This window comes from Orcinus orca, chromosome X, assembly GCF_937001465.1.
Source record: "Orcinus orca chromosome X, mOrcOrc1.1, whole genome shotgun sequence".
NCBI lineage: Eukaryota > Metazoa > Chordata > Mammalia > Artiodactyla > Delphinidae > Orcinus > Orcinus orca.
This window is the reverse complement of record NC_064580.1, coordinates 40,687,667-40,707,805: the sequence shown is the minus strand read 5'-3', so window position 1 is coordinate 40,707,805 and position 20,139 is coordinate 40,687,667. Positions and strand designations below refer to the sequence as shown.

At 36.8% G+C, this 20,139-nt stretch overlaps 1 protein-coding gene across 12 annotated transcripts in view; it reads right to left on the bottom strand.

The window, feature by feature from the left end:
- Positions 1–8,868: 8,868 nt before the first annotated feature.
- The window catches only part of KDM6A (lysine demethylase 6A), a 209,309-nt gene continuing 198,038 nt past the window's right edge, over positions 8,869–20,139 (bottom strand). For all 12 annotated transcript variants that reach the window (XM_033412200.2, XM_033412202.2, XM_004283395.4 and 9 more), the window contains 3 exons: positions 14,123–14,249; positions 10,881–11,051; positions 8,869–9,740 (listed from right to left, as the gene is read on the bottom strand). In XM_033412200.2, coding sequence (XP_033268091.1) covers positions 9,711–9,740; positions 10,881–11,051; positions 14,123–14,249 — 328 coding nt within the window. In that variant the 3' untranslated portion in view covers positions 8,869–9,710. The remainder of the gene's footprint in view (positions 9,741–10,880; positions 11,052–14,122; positions 14,250–20,139) is intronic.

Genomic DNA, 20,139 nt, shown 5'->3' with positions numbered 1-20,139 from the left:
CTGATCTCCCTGTGCTATGTGGCTGCTTCCCACTAGCTATCTATTTTACGTTTGGTAGTGTATATATGTCCATGCCACTCTCTCACTTTGTGCCAGCTTACCCTTCCCCCTCCCCGTATCCTCAAGTCCATTCTCTAGTAGGTCTGCGTCTTTATTCCCGTCTTGCCCCTAGGTTCCTCATGACTTTTTTTTTTTTTTTTTTAGATTCCATATATATGTGTTAGCATACGGTATTTGTTTTTCTCTTTCTGACTTACTTCACCCTGTAGGACAGACTCTAAGTCCATCCAACTCACTACAAATAACTCAATTTCGTTTCTTTTTATGGCTGAGTAATATTCCATTGTATATATGTGCCACATCGTTATCCATTCATTTGTCGATGGACACTTAGGTTGCTTCCATGTCCTGGCTGTTGTAAATAGAGCTGCAATGAACACTGTGGTACATGACTCTTTTTGAATTATGGTTTTCTCAGAGTATATGCCCAGTAGTGGGATTGCTGGGTCGTATGGTAGTTAGTTCTATTTTTAGTTTTTTAAGGAACCTCCATACTGTTCTCCACAGTGGCTGTATCCATTTACATTCCCACCAACAGTGCAAGAGGGTTCGCTTTTCTCCACACCCTCTCCAGCATTTATTGTTTGTAGATTTTTGATGATGGCCATTCTGACTGGTGTGAGATGATATCTCATTGTAGTTTTGATTTGCATTTCTCTAATGATTAATGATGTTGAGCATTCTTTCATGTGTTTGTTGGCAATCTGTATATCTTCTTTGGAGAAATGTCTACTTAGGTCTTCTGCCCATTTTTGGATTGGGTTGTTTGTTTGTTTTTTTGATATTGAGCTGCATGAGCTGCTTGTAAATTTTGGAGATTAATCCTTTGTCAGTTGCTTCATTTGCAAATATTTTCTCCCATTCTGAGGGTTGTCTTTTGGTCTTGTTTATGGTTTCCGTTGCTGTGCAAAAGCTTTGAAGTTTCATTAGGTCCCATTTGTTTATTTTTGTTTTTATTTCCATTTCTCTAGGAGGTGGGTCAAAAGGGATCTTGCTGTGATGTGTGTCATAGAGTGTTCTGCCTATGTTTTCCTCTAAGAGTTTGATAGTGTCTGGCCTTATATTTAGATCTTTAATCCATTTTGAGTTAATTTTTGTATGGTGTTAGGGACTGTTCTAATTTCATTCTGTTACATGTAGCTGTCCAGTTTTCCCAGCACCACTTATTGAAGAGGCTGTCTTTTCTCCATTGTATATTTGGCAATACATTCTTGATTGAGGTATGGTGTACGCATTTGTCAAAACTCATCAAACTGTACACTTAGGATCTGTTCAGCTTACTGTATGCAACCATATCTCAAAAGATAAAAAAGCAAGTTTAAAACACAGGCAAATAGTCTCTAACTATATGAAAAATCTGTCAACCTAAAATTAAAATTAAATTTATCTTAAGATTCCATTTTCACCAATCATATTTGCAAAATTCCAAAAGGCTCCGCAATACAGTCTGTTGGCGAGACTGTAGGAAAAATAGCCAAGTTCATACATTGCTGGGGTGAGTGCAACACAGTATAGCTATGAAGGGTATTATCAAGCAAAACTATATATGCACTTACCTTTTGGCCCAGCAATCAAATCTCTAGGACTCTACCCTGAAGATATATACCTCCATAAACACAAAACAACATATGCATAAGTGCATTGAGACACTATTTGAAATATCAAAAGACTGAAAACACCCTCAAATGTCCATCATTTGGATATAGTACATGCAAACAACAGTGGAGTCCCATGAATTGATAATAATTTTTAGGATATATTCAGTGGAAAAAAGAAAAACAAACCAAGGTGCCAGATATAGAGAACAAACTAGTGGTTAGTAGTGCGGGGAGGGCTGGGGAGCAGGGGGAGAGACAATATAGGGGTAGGGGATTTTTTTTTAAGGGTTATGGGATTATATGAAATCATGTGTGTGAAACTTTTGAAAATTGTAAAGCACTATAGAATTTAAAAATCTTTCATTCAATAATTTTTTTTTTTTTTTTTTTTTTTGCAGTACGCGGGCCCCTCACCGCTGCAGCCTCTCCCATTGCGGAGCACAGGCTCCAGACGCGCAGGCCCAGCGGCCATGGCTCACGGGCCCAGCCGCTCTGCGGCACGCAGGATCCTCCTAGACCAGGGCACGAACCCACGTCCCCTGCACCAGCAGGCAGACCCCCAACCACTGTGCCACCAGGGAAGCCCAATAAAATTTTTTTAATTGCTCAGTAGTATTCCTTTGTATGGCTAATATACAACTTGTTTATTAATCTGTTGATGAACATTTGGGTTGTTTCCTTTCATTTTTGCTATGACAAAGCTGCTATAAAAAAAAAAACACCAAACAAAAAAACCAAGATGCCAAATAATGTATACAACATGCTACATCTTGTGTAAAAAAGAAGGGAAATAAGACTATATAACAAATTTACTTACTTTAGAAAGAGAAACACAGGAAATATGAGTTAATAAATTGAAAATTGTTACTTATCAGTGGTGGGTGGAGAAATCTGAAGGTGAAAGGGATGGGAGCAAGACTTCCCAGAAAGCACCTTTTAATATAGTTTTGCATTTTGAACCATGTAAATGTTATATATTTTGAAAATAAAGTTAAATCAAAAGAAAGGGTGGAGGTGGGGAGCTAGATGGATACTGAAGCAAGCCTAAAATTCAGGTTTCAGAGTGCTAGCATGAACTTCAATGTCAACTAGCAAATTACCTAATGTTCACACACGGCTCTTCAGTGGGCTCTTATTCATGAGATTTTTGTGCAGACCTTATCTGGAGGAGCAGATGGAGATAATCTTACAAAGGAATTCCAATTCATGAACTATGAGCCCCATCTGATACAGAAAAATTTATGACAGGATAATTTGTAGGCTGATCAATATTTTCAAACTATCCAGGTTTTGTATACAGCAGTTATATTTTCAAACCTTTGGTACTTAGTTTTTCTTAAATGAAATTTTTTTTTTTTTTTCGGTACGTGGGCCTCTCACTGTTATGGCCTCTCCCGTTGCGGAGCACAGGCTCCGGACGCGCAGGCTCAGCGGCCATGGCTCACGGGCCCAGCCGCTCCGCGGCATGTGGGATCTTCCCGGACTGGGGCACGAACCCGTGTCCCCTGAATCAGCAGGCGGACTCTCAACCACTGCGCCACCAGGGAAGCTCCTTAAATGAAATTTTTGATGTATCAATAACTCATATCGTTTTGAGCTTGTCCCCACCCCTCCCAAATGTTTTCAGTACTGTAACCCAGAAAATCTTGTTGATCGTAGATTTGGGTACTGATTTCCATTTATTAGACATAGAATCCTTTCCATGTGCAGACATTTCAAAATTTGCATCTGAGTACGTTTAATGAAAGATGACACTTAAATCACATATATCAAGTTCTCTAAAGATAACATTCTCATCTAGTTTCACCCTGCCAAGTGTATTATTCTATCACAAAGTGGAGAGCTAAAGTTAATGCTTAGCTACAATTAACTATACATGCCTACAAAATCAGTGAATTTGCTTTCTCTTTTCTTCCCCTTACTCTCTTTAACAAATGTTGTAACTGGGCATTTGGAAGTAGGTGTAATTCAGAGTATTGCTTGGTGTTAATCATACCTTTAATCTATTTGAAGCCATCCTACACTTTCACACACGATTATAATACCTTAAGACAGTCCCTATGTTCATGAGGAATCTTTCTGTTGTTCACATTAAGACATGTTTAATCACTTCGAAGTGATTACATGGCACTGGACTACATGGCACTGAAGTTTTAAAACCCTGAGAAAACTGATTCTACATCTTTTTCAGGTTGGTACACTTAAAATTCATACTTTGAATATGTTAAATCAGATTCCCACCTTAAACTAGATTGGTAAGTGGTAGTCAGACCAAGAGTTTAGAAAAATGCATATTAATCTTTACATTGAGAATATTACTCGCTTTCTTGTTAGTTTGTTGAAGTGCCATTATTTGGTTTTAGGATGGGTACAACTCAGTAGACATCACTAAGACTTAACAGGAATTTCCTTTTCCTTTCTCATTTCCACTTTAATTCATTGCTTGCATTTTCACCGTCTTTTTCAACCACAATTGAGGGTCCTCATGCAACCTAAACCCATGCTTCCTTCCCATTCTAAGAGCGCAAAAATCTAGGAATATGATGTTAGGAGGAGGTAAATACTACTACTCCCCAAATGCTTTGTTTGTGATAGTTCTTTATTACCCTTTCACTGTCTGTAGGATCTGTAGCAGTGTTCCCTTTTTTTAAAATTAGTTATCTATTTCATACATATTAGTGTATATATGTCAACCCCATCTCCCAATCCATCCCCCCGCCTCTTTCCCCCTTGGTGTCCATACGTTTGACCTCTACATCTGTGTCTCCATTTCTGCCCTGCAAACCGGTTCATTTGTACCATTTTTCTAGGTTCCACATATATGCGTTAATATACGATATTTGCTTTTCTCTTTCTGACTTACTTCACTCTGTATGAGTCTCTAGATCCATCCACGTCTCTACAAATGACTGAATTTCGTTCCTTTTTATGGCTGAGTAATATTCCATTGTATATATGTACCACATCTTTATCCATTCATCTGTCTATGGACACTTGGGTTGCTTCCATGACCTGGCTATTGTAAATAGTGCTTCAATGAACATTGGGGTGCATGTGTCTTTTTGAATTATGGTTTTCTCTGGGTATATGCCCAGTAGTGGGATTGCTGGGTCATATGGTAATTCTATTTTTAGTTTTTTAAGGAAGCTCCATACTGTTCTCCATAGTGGCTGTACCAATTTACATTCCCACCAACAGTGCAAGAGGGTTTCTTTTTCTCCACACCCTCTCCAGCACCCAAATGCTTCTTCTTAACACAAACGTAACCACTATGACGTACATCCCAGCTTGCCCAGGATAGCCCCATTTCTTGGCTGTTGTCCTGCCCAACTAATAGCATTGTCCCTTTTCGATCTCAAAGGGGTTCTGGTTTGGACTATAAAAATGTCAGCCTAATTATACGTTATACATTTTAAAACATTTTTCTCTTGTTAAAGAAATATTCAAAATGAAGTTTCTTTCAAACGTGACTACAGAGTAAGCACTCAGCAATTCCTATTTCTCTGCAGTAGGAGGTAGAATAGCACTTGCTCTGGAGTCGGATCAACATAGTTGGAATCTTACCTTCAATACTTAATAACCACAAACCTTGGGCAAGTTACATGATCCTCTCTTTGCCTCAATTTACGTATGTGTAAGATGAGGCTAAAACAGTACATCAGAGGGTCATTGTGAGGACTAAAGAGAATATATTTAAAGTACTTAGCACTATGCTTTGCAACAGTATTCAGTAAAGGGTAGGTATCTTTAGGCCATACTAAAAAAATACCATCCTCATTTCCATGTTCAACTGAAAAGTATTTCTTCCTTTCAAAACCAAAATACCACATGGGTTGCTTCATGGTATATATACAAAAGTATTAATTACTGTGTAAAGCACTCAAGACAATGATACAAAATGTTTAAAATTGATGACTGTTTGCTGTTTCACAAAGACCAATGTAGTTGCATCCCTGGCGCTCTTGGAAGACCGAAGTGACTCCACCACCCCCTCAAATTCAGCACCTCTTCCCGTCCACTGCAATCCATCCGGTTGTTGCTCCACTGAAGGTGCTCTGGCAAATGTCACCAACCATCTTGTGCCAAATCCAAAGAAATCCATTTAATCCTCATCTTTGCAACATGGAATTGTTACTTTTGAAAAACTTTAGCGTGTCTAAGATCACCCTGGCTGGTTTCTTTTAGCTTTCTGCTCCTTTGCAATCTCCTCTCCCCTTACATGCTGACGTTCCTAGGTGGGTATTTGATCGACCTCTCCTCACCATACAGTTCCTGTATGATCTTACCTCCTCTGGCTCTAAGCACCACCTCGATGATGGACAGCAAGATACATGGTTCCGGTTCAGGTCTCTCCTAATTTCAACTACTTAGGTGCGTTACAAGCAGTTGTACTCAGATTTTCCATTCTAGTTAGAAGGGCCTCCACCCACGGGTAGACATCTAATGGGTCCTGTGGACTTTACTTTTGTCTTCCAAATCTGCGCTCCTATTTCCATCCTCACAACATCCAAAGTCCAAGTCCAAATCACCTCTTCCTTGAATTTCTGTGTTTTAGAAATGCCCCTCTAGCAGCAATGTGGAAGATAAAGCAGGCACGAAGACTACTGCAAATTCAATGCTGTTCTTTTGCTTAATTCTGTGCATGGTTCCACATTAACTACAGGGTAAAGTGTAAACATCTCTCACGGCAGAGGAGGCTTTTCAACATCGGGGGCTTCCACTCTCCAGTACACTCCTCTAATCCCTTAGTCAAAGTTCCCAAATCCTCTTGCTCTAGGTGTGATACAAACCCTGCTGAAATGCAAGTCCCAATCAATACTATTCACCTTTCTTATCTCTTCTAGGTTCTGCTTGACATATTACATGAATCTCCCATATGAGGTGCATGTATGAAGAGTAAAAGGCAGGGATCACATCTTATTCAGATTCATTTTTTAGGAGATACTAAATAAATATATTGACTAAATGAAAATACACATGATAATTTAAAGATTTAAGTTCTGAGAAGCAGACACTTCATTTAATGTAATTTCATAATATTACGTGATCTTTTATTTCAGTTACCTATTACTAGTAATTTGAGAGTCCCAACTGTCAAATACTACTTTGGAAAAGTGACTTAGATTTTAGTTCAAAATACAGAAGCCAAAATTTAATTGATTTAACTTAAATGGGTTAAACAAGTTAAATTGCTATACTGATGGTGTAAGAGTTCCTGTTTAGCTGGTGACAACGAGAAAAGAATATGATTTAGTTCTCACTTTCTGGATCAACACCTTTTTTTAATATGTCATATAATTAGTTTCTTTCTCTAAACAATGTGTGTGCAAATGATGCAAACTCATTTCATTATTAAGGCACCCAGATAGTGTGTGCTTAGCTGGATTTACCTATATAAGCAGTAAAAAGAAAAGAGAGAAAAAAAGCATGCTATTTCTTCTGCAACCTGAAAAATGTAAGTTATTAAAGCAGTTAAATTGAAGAAAAGAAAGCAGTTTACACAAGACTCTGTTCATCTAGTTACACCTCAGACTAATGGTGATAGGTTTGACTTGTCTCTTATCCTCTACCCATTCAAACACTAAGTGAGCAAGTATTACTCTGAACCTTTAACTTCCAAATATTGTATTAGTGAAACACCACTAAATTACTCTTAAATGTCAGACAACTTATGTTAATCTTGGCAATAAACCATCTTAATAAAACCATAGAAAAAATGAGACACTGTGTTAGTAAGATAAACTAGGAATGGTTAAGGAACATTTAGGCATAGCTTTAGCATTCTTATAATCTTTGCTTCTGGATAGCACTTTTTTTTTTAATTAAAGTATAGTTGATTTACAACGTTGTGTTAATTTCTTTGACTTGCAATTTTTATTTGCAAAAATGTTTTGTCTTTTTTTTTTTTTTTCTCATTGGCGATACGTGGGCCTCTCTCACTGTTGTGGCCTCTCCCGTTGCAGAGCACAGGCTCCGGGACGCGCAGGCTCAGCGGCCATGGCTCACGGGGGCCCAGCCGCTCCGCGGCATGTGGGATCTTCCCAGACCGGGGCACGAAGCCGTGTCCCCTGCATCGGCAGGCGGACTCTCAGCCACTGCCCACCAGGGAAGCCCGTCTTGAGTTCTTTTAAAAAATCAGTGGTTAAACATCTTAAGCAGCACTTAGACAAGCACTCTTGCTTCTTAACTAAAATTTGTAATTATTTCCTTCTGAAATTTTAAGAGATGATTGCTGCTAGTAGATATTCAAATTCAATTATTTACCAAATTATTAACTAATTGGATAAAATATCTCTGTGCTTTAAAGCCTTCAAACGGTTTCTAGGAGGACAACATACTCCACAACTATCTGAAAAAGAGCACTTGTTAATGCAGTCAGCACAGCATTTCACCAGTTAGGATTATAAATTCTCTTTAGTTATATATAACTTCCTTTATAGCATTCTCTATGCGCCTTCATTGAATATTCCTGGAAAAACCTTAGAGAGAACAGCATGATAAAATGAGAATATGTGCCAAATACAAGGTACCATTATTATAAAATGAAATACTATTGGTAATTAGAAGTGACGTGTTAATGCTAATATAGCTTACTATATTTTATTAGTGATGTGGAATTGGAAGACTCCCTCCCCTGCCCAAATCATGTCATGCAAGCAGGAAAGCATGAAATGTCAAAACTGCCTAACATTAAAAAATAAGTCTCTTAATTTATTTGCATTCTAAAATAGAGCCCTTCATCTGAATCTTTTTTCCATATAAAACACTACTAAGTGATGTACAGGATTTGTCAAGCCCATAGAACATTCCCTTTGAAATCTTAAGTTCAATCACTATTTGTTTTCTACTATTATACTACATTTTGGCAGCAACTGTTTATTGGTCTGTCATTGCAGTAATTGCAACTTAACAATAAACCAGTCTGACATTTTAGGTCTTGAAGATACATACCATATATATTTCTTTAAAAATAATCATACTTTTGTAAGCAATACTTTACAGTAGACACCTCAAAAATCTACCATAGATGTGAAACTTAAAACGAGAAAAATTTAAGCTCTAAATCTTTATACATATATATCCAGATTTCTATATATATTATATATACATATACAAGTATATATAAAATATATATAATCAGATTTGAAAAATGAACAAAAACTGGGCACTGTACATAAAGTCTTTTTAAAACTCAAACAATAGAAACCTCTTTAAACATTAAACAATTTTAATAAAAGTTTCTGTACAATGCTAAGCAGTTTTATTTACACATAGAAAATGTAATAGGAGTAGTGTTTGAAATTACAGAACTCCTTAAAATTTCAATGGCAGGTAAATCTGGAAAAAATAACAGCATTCCATTCACAAATATTTTCAAGCAATAAATATGTATTTATAAATAGTGTAAATTTACATCAAGATTAGAAACAAAAATCACAAATCTGGTTTATTCCTTAGTCTATGTGCAATCCATTATCTTTGTGACTTGGCTGTTAATTTTTTAAACTTTTTATTTAGGAACCAAAAGTGTAATAACCGTCATGGTTTCAAAACAAGACAGAAAAACATAAAAGCAGTAAAAAAGTTCCTTACCTAACTTTTCACATTAAAAAAAAGTTGACCAAAGAAAGACTTAAAATTGCTAACTACCTTACAAAGAAATGACCAGCTAGGCTAGTATTTTTTTCCAAGGAAAATTCTGAAGGGGGAAAGATAGATGAAAACCAATTCATCAGCCCAGAAATAGAGAAATATAAAAGAGGTTGTCTTCAAGTCAGTAGTCTGTATGATGTTGCCAGTTTTGTCAGATATATACAAAACATGGAAATTATTATTTTTTTTTCTGAAGTACAGCTGATCAGCTTTGTGAGAGTCCTGGAGTAGGAGCAATGCTCTCCCCTGTCCAGTTGGTTGACACTCCGCACTTGGAAGGTTGCATAGACACAGTTTTCAGCCAGCAGCCTTACGAGATAGCTACAAAAACCAGTGGTGCAGAACTGGGTTAGTTCCTGAATAGCAGAAAAGTTCTCATTTAATGTCCATGGAACAATATCAAGATGAGGAGGATGGTAATGGAGGAGCCTGAAAAGAAAAGTAAAGTATGTTACTTTGGTATACAAATTGTTAATAGTGTTCCCTAGCTCCAGGTTACAAACACAGCCTGTGTATGAAAGTAAAGGAAATAACAATTCTCAAGAAAGTTCAACGGCCTGCCACACTCTGTCAAGCAAAACCAACCTCCCTTACTGTCTCCCACCTGGTCAATTTTCCTAAGAATCTGAGACCATTACCCAACTCAGCACATCCACATTTTTTGGTACTTGTTCACCAATTAGTCAAAAACTCTTAGAATGTTATTAGGTTGACCATTTTTTGAGATTGCTTAAAAATATAAAGAAGGCTTGTGGAAAATAATATAACAAATCAATTATGATTTCATTAGTGACTTGCTTCAGAAGCTAACTCAACTAGATAATAAATTTTGTTTAACATATTCCAGATAATTTTCTTCTTCTTCAAGCAATCCTGAAGACCATTCAAGTGAAAGTATCAGGAGCTAAATTTCAAAAGTTCAGTTTCTGATCACATATGTAAGAGAAAAAGTACTGAGGGAATTCAACAATTCTCTTCTATTCATAAAACTACTGATGTGCTAGAGTAAAATGCTTCCCCCTAAGCATCTGCTGTTTAAAATTAAAAACTGTATGCAATTTATAAAGATACTTGAATTTCATAAGGTTATATAACATTGCAGGAAGTTAAGCTCCATCAAATATCCCCATAAAGTTAATACTTCTGGCAAGGACAAGATTTTAAATAAATACAATTAGCTCTAAAAGCAGAAGTATATTTAAAAGCATACATACTGATTCATATTGTGGACACTAATAACCTATAAACACAAACATTTTATCAACTGAGATCAAATGACATAAAGGATGTGACAGTGTTCTAAAAGCACACAGATTTTTAAATGTAATTACTGTGACATTATTTAGGGCTGGTCTCACCCAGGAAGAAAAGTGAAAATGAAATATGCCAACTTCATAGGAATAAATACCTGGAAGTGGAAGAGGGGGAGTGATATGTTTACTCATGCAATATCTGACGAGCCAAAGGAAATTTAAAATATTTCATTACCTCCTCCTTATCAGGTGGCAGAACAAACACTGCTGCTTCCCTATCCAGCTAACTATATACTCACATGTTGATTTCACTTACTAATGTAAATTGGTCATAGACTTGCATCAGGTCCTCCATTTTGTACTGTTCTAGCACCACAAAATTTTCCAGGTTTCCACTTGTTTTTCGTGCACAATCTTGGCAATGCACTATGTAGGTCTTTTGAGAATTGCTCTCATTAGTGACAAAAAGCAGATCAAAAACCTCCACCTATTTATACAAGAGAAAAAGCATTCAATAGAGACAGTAGTATTTATTTATTGTACTACTTTAGTATAATCATAGAGTTCTACTTCACATGGAGTTGTGGACAGTGATCACTGGTTAAGAGTGGGTACTAAGAGTTAAGAGTGTTTAAGAATCTTTAATAGATCAGGTTTATTTTGCACCAGACCCAAAGACATGGGTGGTAATGTCTATTTAGGGGAGTGACCTTGGGGAATGACATATTCATTACAACCACTGGCAAAAGCCTAATTCAAAAGTTTGATAAAAGTCAGCCTATTTATTTGTTTTAAATTCAAAACATTAGTATACAATCAGATGAAAGTGATCATTATTTTCCTTTTACTTCTCAATGATAGTACTTATCACAGGGCACTGTATATGGATATTTGTCTTCCCCAATAGACTGAGCTCCTCAAAGATGAAGACTATGTTTTACTCATCTTTGTAACTCCAGAGCATATCATTTCACAGTGCTTAGTGCTTAGCCAAACCTCAAAACAAACTTGTTGAATGAATATAATCTGATTATTTTACAGATGAGGAAACTGACAGGTAAGTGACAGTAAGTGAATGTTCAGCTATAAGCCTCATGTTAAGGAGTATGAGTACAATCAAGAAGTATAGTCATGAGTATAGCATGATTTTAGAAATAATACCTCTGTGTTAGAGAGACTGATGAGTTGCTAAGGCTCAAGCAGGATAAGGAATAACAGTACAGAATAAAAGTCATTCTCAAATACTGGAAAGCTTATACATTCATTTTTCTGAGGTATAACACACCTAACTAGAATCTATCTGGTCTCCCAGATAGATTAGCCAGGTTATACAGCATTAAAATAGCTGATAGATAGACTGAATCATCTCAAATAAAAGTCAACATCAGAATTACAGAATTTCAAGGTCTGGAGTAGATCATTAATATCCCTGGCTTTGGCATATCCTTGAATGTATTCAATGAAAGAAAATTCTCATGACTTCATGTCTTCTTTGAAGTTATGTTAATTAAAATCCCAGAGTTACCCATGTTTTCCATTACTATCAATGAGCAACAACATGAACCTCATAATCTGAGCTACAACATTTGTGAACATCCTTCAACCTGTCCCTCACTTCTGCCATTTAATGAGTTGTCTGATGAATTTTACCTTCGAAATATTTTTGTACTCCTCTCCTTCTTTAATATTCCCACTGCCAGGTTCTAGTCTAGGCCTTAGGATAACAACTCTTAACACCACTGCAAGAGCTTCTTATCTCCATCCTCTCCAATCACTTTTCCAACTTGGGTGCCTGCCCAAAAACTTTTGATGGCTCTATGACCTCCGAATAGATATCAAATTCCTTAAAATTATACAAGATGCTCTGCAAACTTCCTACCAACTAGGCTTATATGTAGAATTTACATAGTCTGTGTTCCAGCCACATTGGACTATTTACCGTTTTCTGAAGAAACCATTCCATTTCCCATGTTGTTCCTATAGCTCATAACAACATTCATTCTACTTCCAACTGTCATCATTTTTTAGTCCGCTAAAGTCATACTCATCCTTCAAGGATGGACTCAAATGTTAATACTTTGGTGAACTCTTAGGCCAATACTAGAAGGAAAAAATTAGGTCATTTTCTCCCTTAGTGTTATCCTAACAGTAAGATCAAGACCAACTTTGCATTCACCACAGTCTCATATAACATTACAACTATTTGTAATTTGTCTTCCCCAAGTAGGATGTAAGCTCCTTCAGAGCAGGTACCATATCTTTGTTTCTGCATCTCTTGCAAGCCTTGGCCACAGGAGAAGATTGACCCATGTACTGTGAATTGTACCAGGGAGGACTGAACAATGATCTGCCTGGAGCTATACTGAACTATATCCACTTTACTGGCATCTGTATACATCTGGACTGTTCCCAGTTTAAAATCTCAAGACTAAACTTGACGCTTATCATCTGTATCGGTATCCATGGGGAACTGGTTCCAGGACCCTCCATGGATACCAAAATCCAAGGATGCTCCAGTCCCTTACAAAAAGTGGCGTAGCAACTGCATATAACCTATGCACATCCTCCCCTATAGTTTAAATCATCTCTAGATAACCTATTAATACCTAAAACAATGGAAATAATTGCTGGTGCATGGCAAATTTAAGTTTTGCTTTTTGGAACTTTCTGGAATACTCCCCACCCCACCCCCTGAATATTTTCGATCTGTGGTTGGTTGAATCCACAGATAGGAACCTGTGGATAGAGAGAGAGGGCCAACTGTTACCTACCAGATAAATGACACTAGTAGATACTTTTAGAGTTAATTCACAGTTAGTGAAATGGCGTATCACCAGATTAAATTTTAATATAGTAGTTAAGTAACAAGACTGAACACAACAATTTCAGTAAAATGCATTACATAAAAGTACATTTTAAAAAATAACTATGGGGCTTCCCTGGTGGCGCAGTGGTTGACAGTCCGCCTGCCGATGCAGAGGACACGGGTTCGTGCCCCGATCCGGGAAGATCCCACATGCCGCAGAGCGGCTGGGCCTGTGAGCCATGGCGGCTGAGCCTGCGCGTCCGGAGCCTGTGCTCCGCAACGGGAGAGGCCACAACAGTGAGAGGCCCGCGTACCGCAAAAATAAATAAATAAATAAATAAAATAAAATAAAATAAAATAAAATAAAATAAAAAATAACTAAAGAGGGCTTCCCTGGTGGCGCAATGGTTAAGAATCCACCTGCCAGTGCAGGGGACATGGGTTTGAGCCCTAGTCTGCGAAGATCCCACATGTCGCAGAGCAACTAAGCCCGTGAGCCACAACTACTGAAGCCTGCACACCTAGAGCCGGTGCTCCGCAGCCACCGCAATGAGAAGCCTGCGAACCGGAATGAAGAGTCGCCCCCGCTCACCACAACTAGAGAAAGCCCACACACAGCAACAAAGACCCAACACAGCCAAAAATAAATAAATTAAATAAATAAATAAAAACAAAACAAAAAACTAAAGAGAAACCAAAACTGGAGAGGTAAGAGGTTTATAAAATAACTGTGGATAAGAACAGTTACTTACCTCACAAATGCTACAGTAATGCGCTGGCTCTTCTTTTGTTCGCCCATGCCAGATAATCTCTTTTCCTGCAGCAATGAGAGCTTCCCTCAATGTCTGACACTGCTTCAGAGTTCTCAGAAGACAATACCTATATTGTGGGGGGAAAATTATTTGTGACCAGCAACTGAACATTGAAAATTTTTAGCATGAAAGATGTATCAATAGAAGTAATGCCAAGAGATTCTGTTTTAATATCTGTAACCACATTTTTTTTCATCAATTTCTCAGATATTCTCAGATTTTAAAAATAAGGCCAATGCCCAGCAGGTCTGACAATGACAATATCAGATCATTTAAAGTTGAGAATAATTGATATCTGAATATCAAAATATAATAACCTGACACCTTGTTTAAGTGTAAGTTGCTAATTTTGGCTCTTATTTGGGCAAGTCATTTAACCTCTTTGGAAGTCAATGTCTCATCCTTGAAATAAGGGGTCTGAATTCCAGATGTGAACTCGATGATTCTAAGTAAGGCAGGAAAGCACACTATTTCTATCAACACTACCTAGACACTCATAAACAGCATCACTTATATGGCTGCTTTTGAAACTTTTGAGTATATAAGCAGAAAAGTATTTATGGATTTAGTCACTACACCATACAAAAAATGGTTTCACTGTAGTGCTGAAGAAGAAAAAAGACACTTCATTCCTTGATTTTAACTTGAAGATAATACAGTGAAATATTTCATTCATATTAACATAATTGAACTTTTCTTATACCTTTTCTAAACTCATGATGCTAATGATATAGTGAATTCTCACAATTTGTGATTTTCCTATAGTTTGCTGTCACTACTTGGAATTATTTGCTAAGTTCTCTCACTTGGAACTACTAATATTTAAAGTATAATAAATAATAGCATATTTAATTTCTCTTAATTCATACTTCCTTGCTATTTTACAAGTTACTAGGTTAAAGTACTGTAACTTATCAGAACCCACATAAATTAAAAGCCAGCATAAAAAAGATTAAAGATATATGTAAAATTTGATAACTTATTTAACAAACATAAAACAACATCAACTTTATAGTTTTAAGGCAAACCCCTTAAGTATCATTTTCAAAGGATTTCTCTGTCAGTTTGGCTCCAGCAATTCTTGTGTGTTTAACTTATTTAGAAACAAAACAATGCTTTAGACTATGGTTGCAAGTCAAAGCTAGGACAGCTGTGTGTGTATGTGTGTATGTATGTATGCCAGGGGAGGAGCAAGTAAAAATTTAGATCATGGCAAAAACGGAGAGCATATAATTCAGATTTTGCTGCTAGCTCTTGAACAGAACCTGTTCCTCCCTTTTGCCCTCTGTGTCCTATATACTTCATCTCTGAAGGCACTGATCTAACTGAACAAGTTTTCCAAGCAGGGCTTCAAAATAAGGTCTTTTTCACAGGAAAATACTGCCTAAAACTCTGCAGTACAGAAAGATTTATATACTTACTTATACTTATAAATAAGTATAAGTAAGTATATAATTAAGTACTTATAAGTACTTCCTTATACTTATTTATATATAAGTATAGGAAGATTTATAGACTCCACTATGCTCCCATGTGGGAAAACAAACAAAAAATGATAAAACAATACTATAAAAATAAATAAATAAAAAATAAGAACAAGACAGGAAACATGGTATTAGGTACTTCACACATATTATGCCATTTAGGACTCTTAACAACCCTGTGCAGGAGGCACTATTATCTCCACCCCACAGATAAGAAAACTAGGGCCCAGAGAAGCCGATATTATAAAGCTATTTTTAAGTGGTTGGGCTAGGGGTTTGTAAAAGCAGAAAATCTCAAGTTTCCCCTCACTATCTTACACTGTACTATCTTCTTTCTGGTCTCTTTTCACATCTTCTTACCCACTTTCCCCTTTCTCTTTTGAAAATGAGATTCTTGGGGCTCAGTCAGCACAGTTTTCCCCACACACAGAGCCTTGGTTCTGTGGAGTATTATTCCACTCTTTAGTCAGCAAATGAACTTTCACTTCCAATGCTACTAACTGCTTTGGCAGTTAGATTAGACTGTAGTTTATAATTTATGGCTAGTTTGGTAGTTTCATCTAGAAAAAGGCAATATACTACTTTTCTGCAAACAATAAAGGGTTAGAGTTAGGGTTGCTAAGAATAAATACTAAGCCAACAGTATTTTGCTTCTGAAATCACAGCTCCAGAATTTTTATTTTGTGAGATACTGGAGTCTAAGAAAACCAACAGCTCTATTAATCTGATCTGACAACGAATAACCAAGTCGCGGTTTTCCCCCTGCCCTTATGATTTTTCTGTAACAGTAAAATTTTTTGTTCCTTCCCATTTTCAAAGGGTAGCAGTTGGAACAGAAGAAGAATTGAGAGAGACAGAGGCTCTTCTGTAGTTTCAGGTTAGCAGATGCAAACTAATACATATAGAATGGATGAACAACAAAGTCTTATTGTATAGCACAGGGAACTATTTTAAATACCTTGAGATAAACCATAGTGAAAAAGACTATAAAAAAGAATGTATATATATGTATAACTAGGACTTCCCTGGTGGTCCAGAGGTTAAGACTCCGCACTTCCGCTGCAGGGGGCGCAGCTTCAATCCCTGATTGGGGAACTAAGATCCCACATGCCACGCAGTGCGGCCAAATATATATATATATATATATATACACACACACACACACACACACACACACACACACACACATACACACACACACATATATATACACACATATATATAAAACTAAACCACTTTGCTGTACAGCAGAAATTAATACAACGTTGTAAACAACCACACTTCTATTAAAAAAAGAATTCAATTTGTTAAAAAAAAAATAAATCACTAGCAAAATGTGTAAAACTGTAGAAGACAGAAGATGCTGCTTTAAATACATTTTAGGAACAGGGTCAGAAATGATTTCAGAGCTAGAGAAGCTGGGAATCAAACTTCCCTTTGACTTTTCAGGATCAGTCAGGATCAATCTGGTTTCAGGACTCAAGTACTGGTTTTAGTTGTTTGGATAAGACTACACAAAAAGGCAGGGGTTATTAAAAGGCAGATCTGGCTTGGAAGAAAATCACAAGGAAGAGGCTGACTGAGGGCTGGGTGTATTTGAGGTTACACAGAAGAATATAATCCAACCATAAACCCATCTGGCAAAGATGAAACCTAAAATGGGATGGAATTTTAGAAAACAGCTTGCCATAGGGGATAGAAATGAAAATATACTTGAAATATTACAATAAAAAAACTGAAGACAATAATATGAGGACAAACGATCATACACAGTATATTTATAAATCAACACATTAGGCAAAAGACAGACTTAGTATGCCATGGATGCTAAAAGGAGAGGGAGGCAGAACTCACAGTTTTCATAAAGTTGTCAATTTAGATGTGACAGGAAGGAGAAGTGGGAGGAAGGCACCTTCTAGGCAAAAGGAATTCCATGAGCAAAGGTAGTGCCCAGATTATTTAGGGAATAAACAACTGTTCTTATGACTTTAATCTTGGGATGACGTTTCTGAGGTAAGAGAACAAAAGGAATGAAGCCAGTGATATTACTGGGTTGGCCAAAAAGTTCATTCGGGTTTTTCCTTATGACAAATCCAAACGAACTTTTTGGCCAACTCAATATATTACGTTGAAGTTAAGAAAACACTGGGAACTAGTATGATATTTTGGGGGTAACCTGACTACGTTTCCAAAGTAAGTTCCTAAATATCGGTGTGGAGACAAGATGAAGCATGGGTTAACTTGCTATGGCACTTTATGGTAACAATGGTAACAATGGTTAACCATATGGTAACAATCTCTGCCACTAAGAAGCAGATGATGTACAAATTTTAAAAGTATACCAAGAAGTGCCTTGCCTTGCTCAGTCTCTCTTACTGAAGGACCCATGTAGGCAAAGTGAGCCAACATGTGAGCCCTCAAGACTTCCCACCTGTCACTCCAAAGGTGGATTCCCCAGGACAACAGTGAGTGTCTAAATATCAGTAAGACATATAACAGTTTCATTTAAACCAACCACATGGCTGAAAATCAAGGTCTCAGTCAATGATAAAATGAGTATCTTACGAATTTTAAACTCTCAGATAGAAAAAACACGAATGAAAGCAAATATATGTTAACCACGAGAATGCAGAGTTTTAGAATTTTTAGATTTTGTTTGCTCAATATTATCACAAAGCATTGCATATTTAACCCAATGGTGTTATTAGAAGACTCCCAAGGACAACAGCACTAAAATCTATGCTAACTATGGACTGGTCTTCATGGCTATACCCTCTTATTCAATTATTAGGCCAACAGCCTATGACTACAGAGCTGTAGAACACCTCATATATCCATTTAAACATGGGAATCAAAGGGAAAAGGGAGTTAATATTTAACAGTCTGCTTTATTTTATACTCAAAACCTCGGTGCTTGTGATAAAGTATATATTATATAGATAGGGTAATAATCTATAATACGTGTGAAAGAAAAGGAGAAACAAAAATATTTTTAGTTCTAAAAGAGACTGAACCTAGACTAGGGTGTCCCTAACTTGTCCGGACCATAGGATTCATCTAGGCCATTCACTGTGAAAGAGATTCCCAGGGTTCTTCACACAGAGCTCTGAATTTATTTATTAGGAACAGAGTCTAGAAATCTATTTTAATAAGAGTCTTGGTTGATTCTTATAATTAGGCCAAGTAAGAACCAGTCAAACCTCTTACTTCATTAGAAACAATGTCTAAAATTTGTAACAAGATTTTTCAGCAAATCACCATGTTTTTATGATTAGAGCCATAAGAGATCAATCACAGAGAGAAAGCCAGAGAGTAGGAAAGAGCACCGATTCTGGAGCTAGACTGCCTGGGTTCATATCCCAGCTTCACACATAAGTCTCAGTTTTCTCAAATGTAAGGAAGGCACATCTAACTTACAGTACTATTATGAGGAGTACACATGTTATCTAAAATGCTTAGATTAGTGCCTGGAAGTTACTGATCAATATTTAATCTTGGTATGTGAAATTTTAAAATTGTGTTAAAATAATTATTTAATGACTAAATTAATTTTTTTATTTGAAAAAATTGTGCAATGAATGCCAACTGGAAGGGTAATAGTTACACCTAAAAGAACATAAAACAGATTATTGAAAAGGTGTTAGTCTAGAGTCCAACAGGTCGGGATTTCTCAACATCAGCACTATTGTTATCTTGGGCTGGATAATTCTTTGTTGTGGGGACAGTCCTGTGCATTGTAGGATGTTTAGCAGTGTCCCTAACTTCTACCCACAAACTATCAGTAGCACCCCTCCCACTGAAGTCATAACGCTGCCATATGTCCCTTGGGGAAGAGGGTGGGGGGAGGCAAAACCGCCTGCAGTTGAGAACCACTGAACTAGGTCCATGAATACTAACTTACTTAAAAAACAGGTGACTGACCCTTCTATAATTAATATTAATAATAATTATCACAACAGCTACCATTTACTGAGTGCTTACTCTATGCTAAGATCCATACAATACTCATAAAAGCTATTAGAAAGAACTGTTATCCCCATTTTCAGAAAAGGAAATGAAGACTAATTTTGACCACGATCCCCCAGCCAGTAAATGGAGAAGCTAAGACTTGAAGGCAGACTGGACTCCAAACAACTACACAGTGCTGCCTGTAATATTTCACTGGAATATTAAATAGCACACACTCTAAGACTGAGCAAAATTTAAAAGGAAAGGCAAATAACAAACACATAATAACAAACACATAACACAAAGGGTAAAGGGAAAGCACATTAATACTCTACATATAAGACATTACATTTAAAAACTGAAATATAAAAACTACTTTATAAGATGGTCAAAAGAATGACAAAATGATATGACAAGAAATTAAATTTGTGGGGAATGGTTTTCAATGGACTTGGTACTGTTGAAATTTTAGAAAATTTATTTTCAACTACTGACTTACACCTTATCAGTATTTTTAGAATGTAT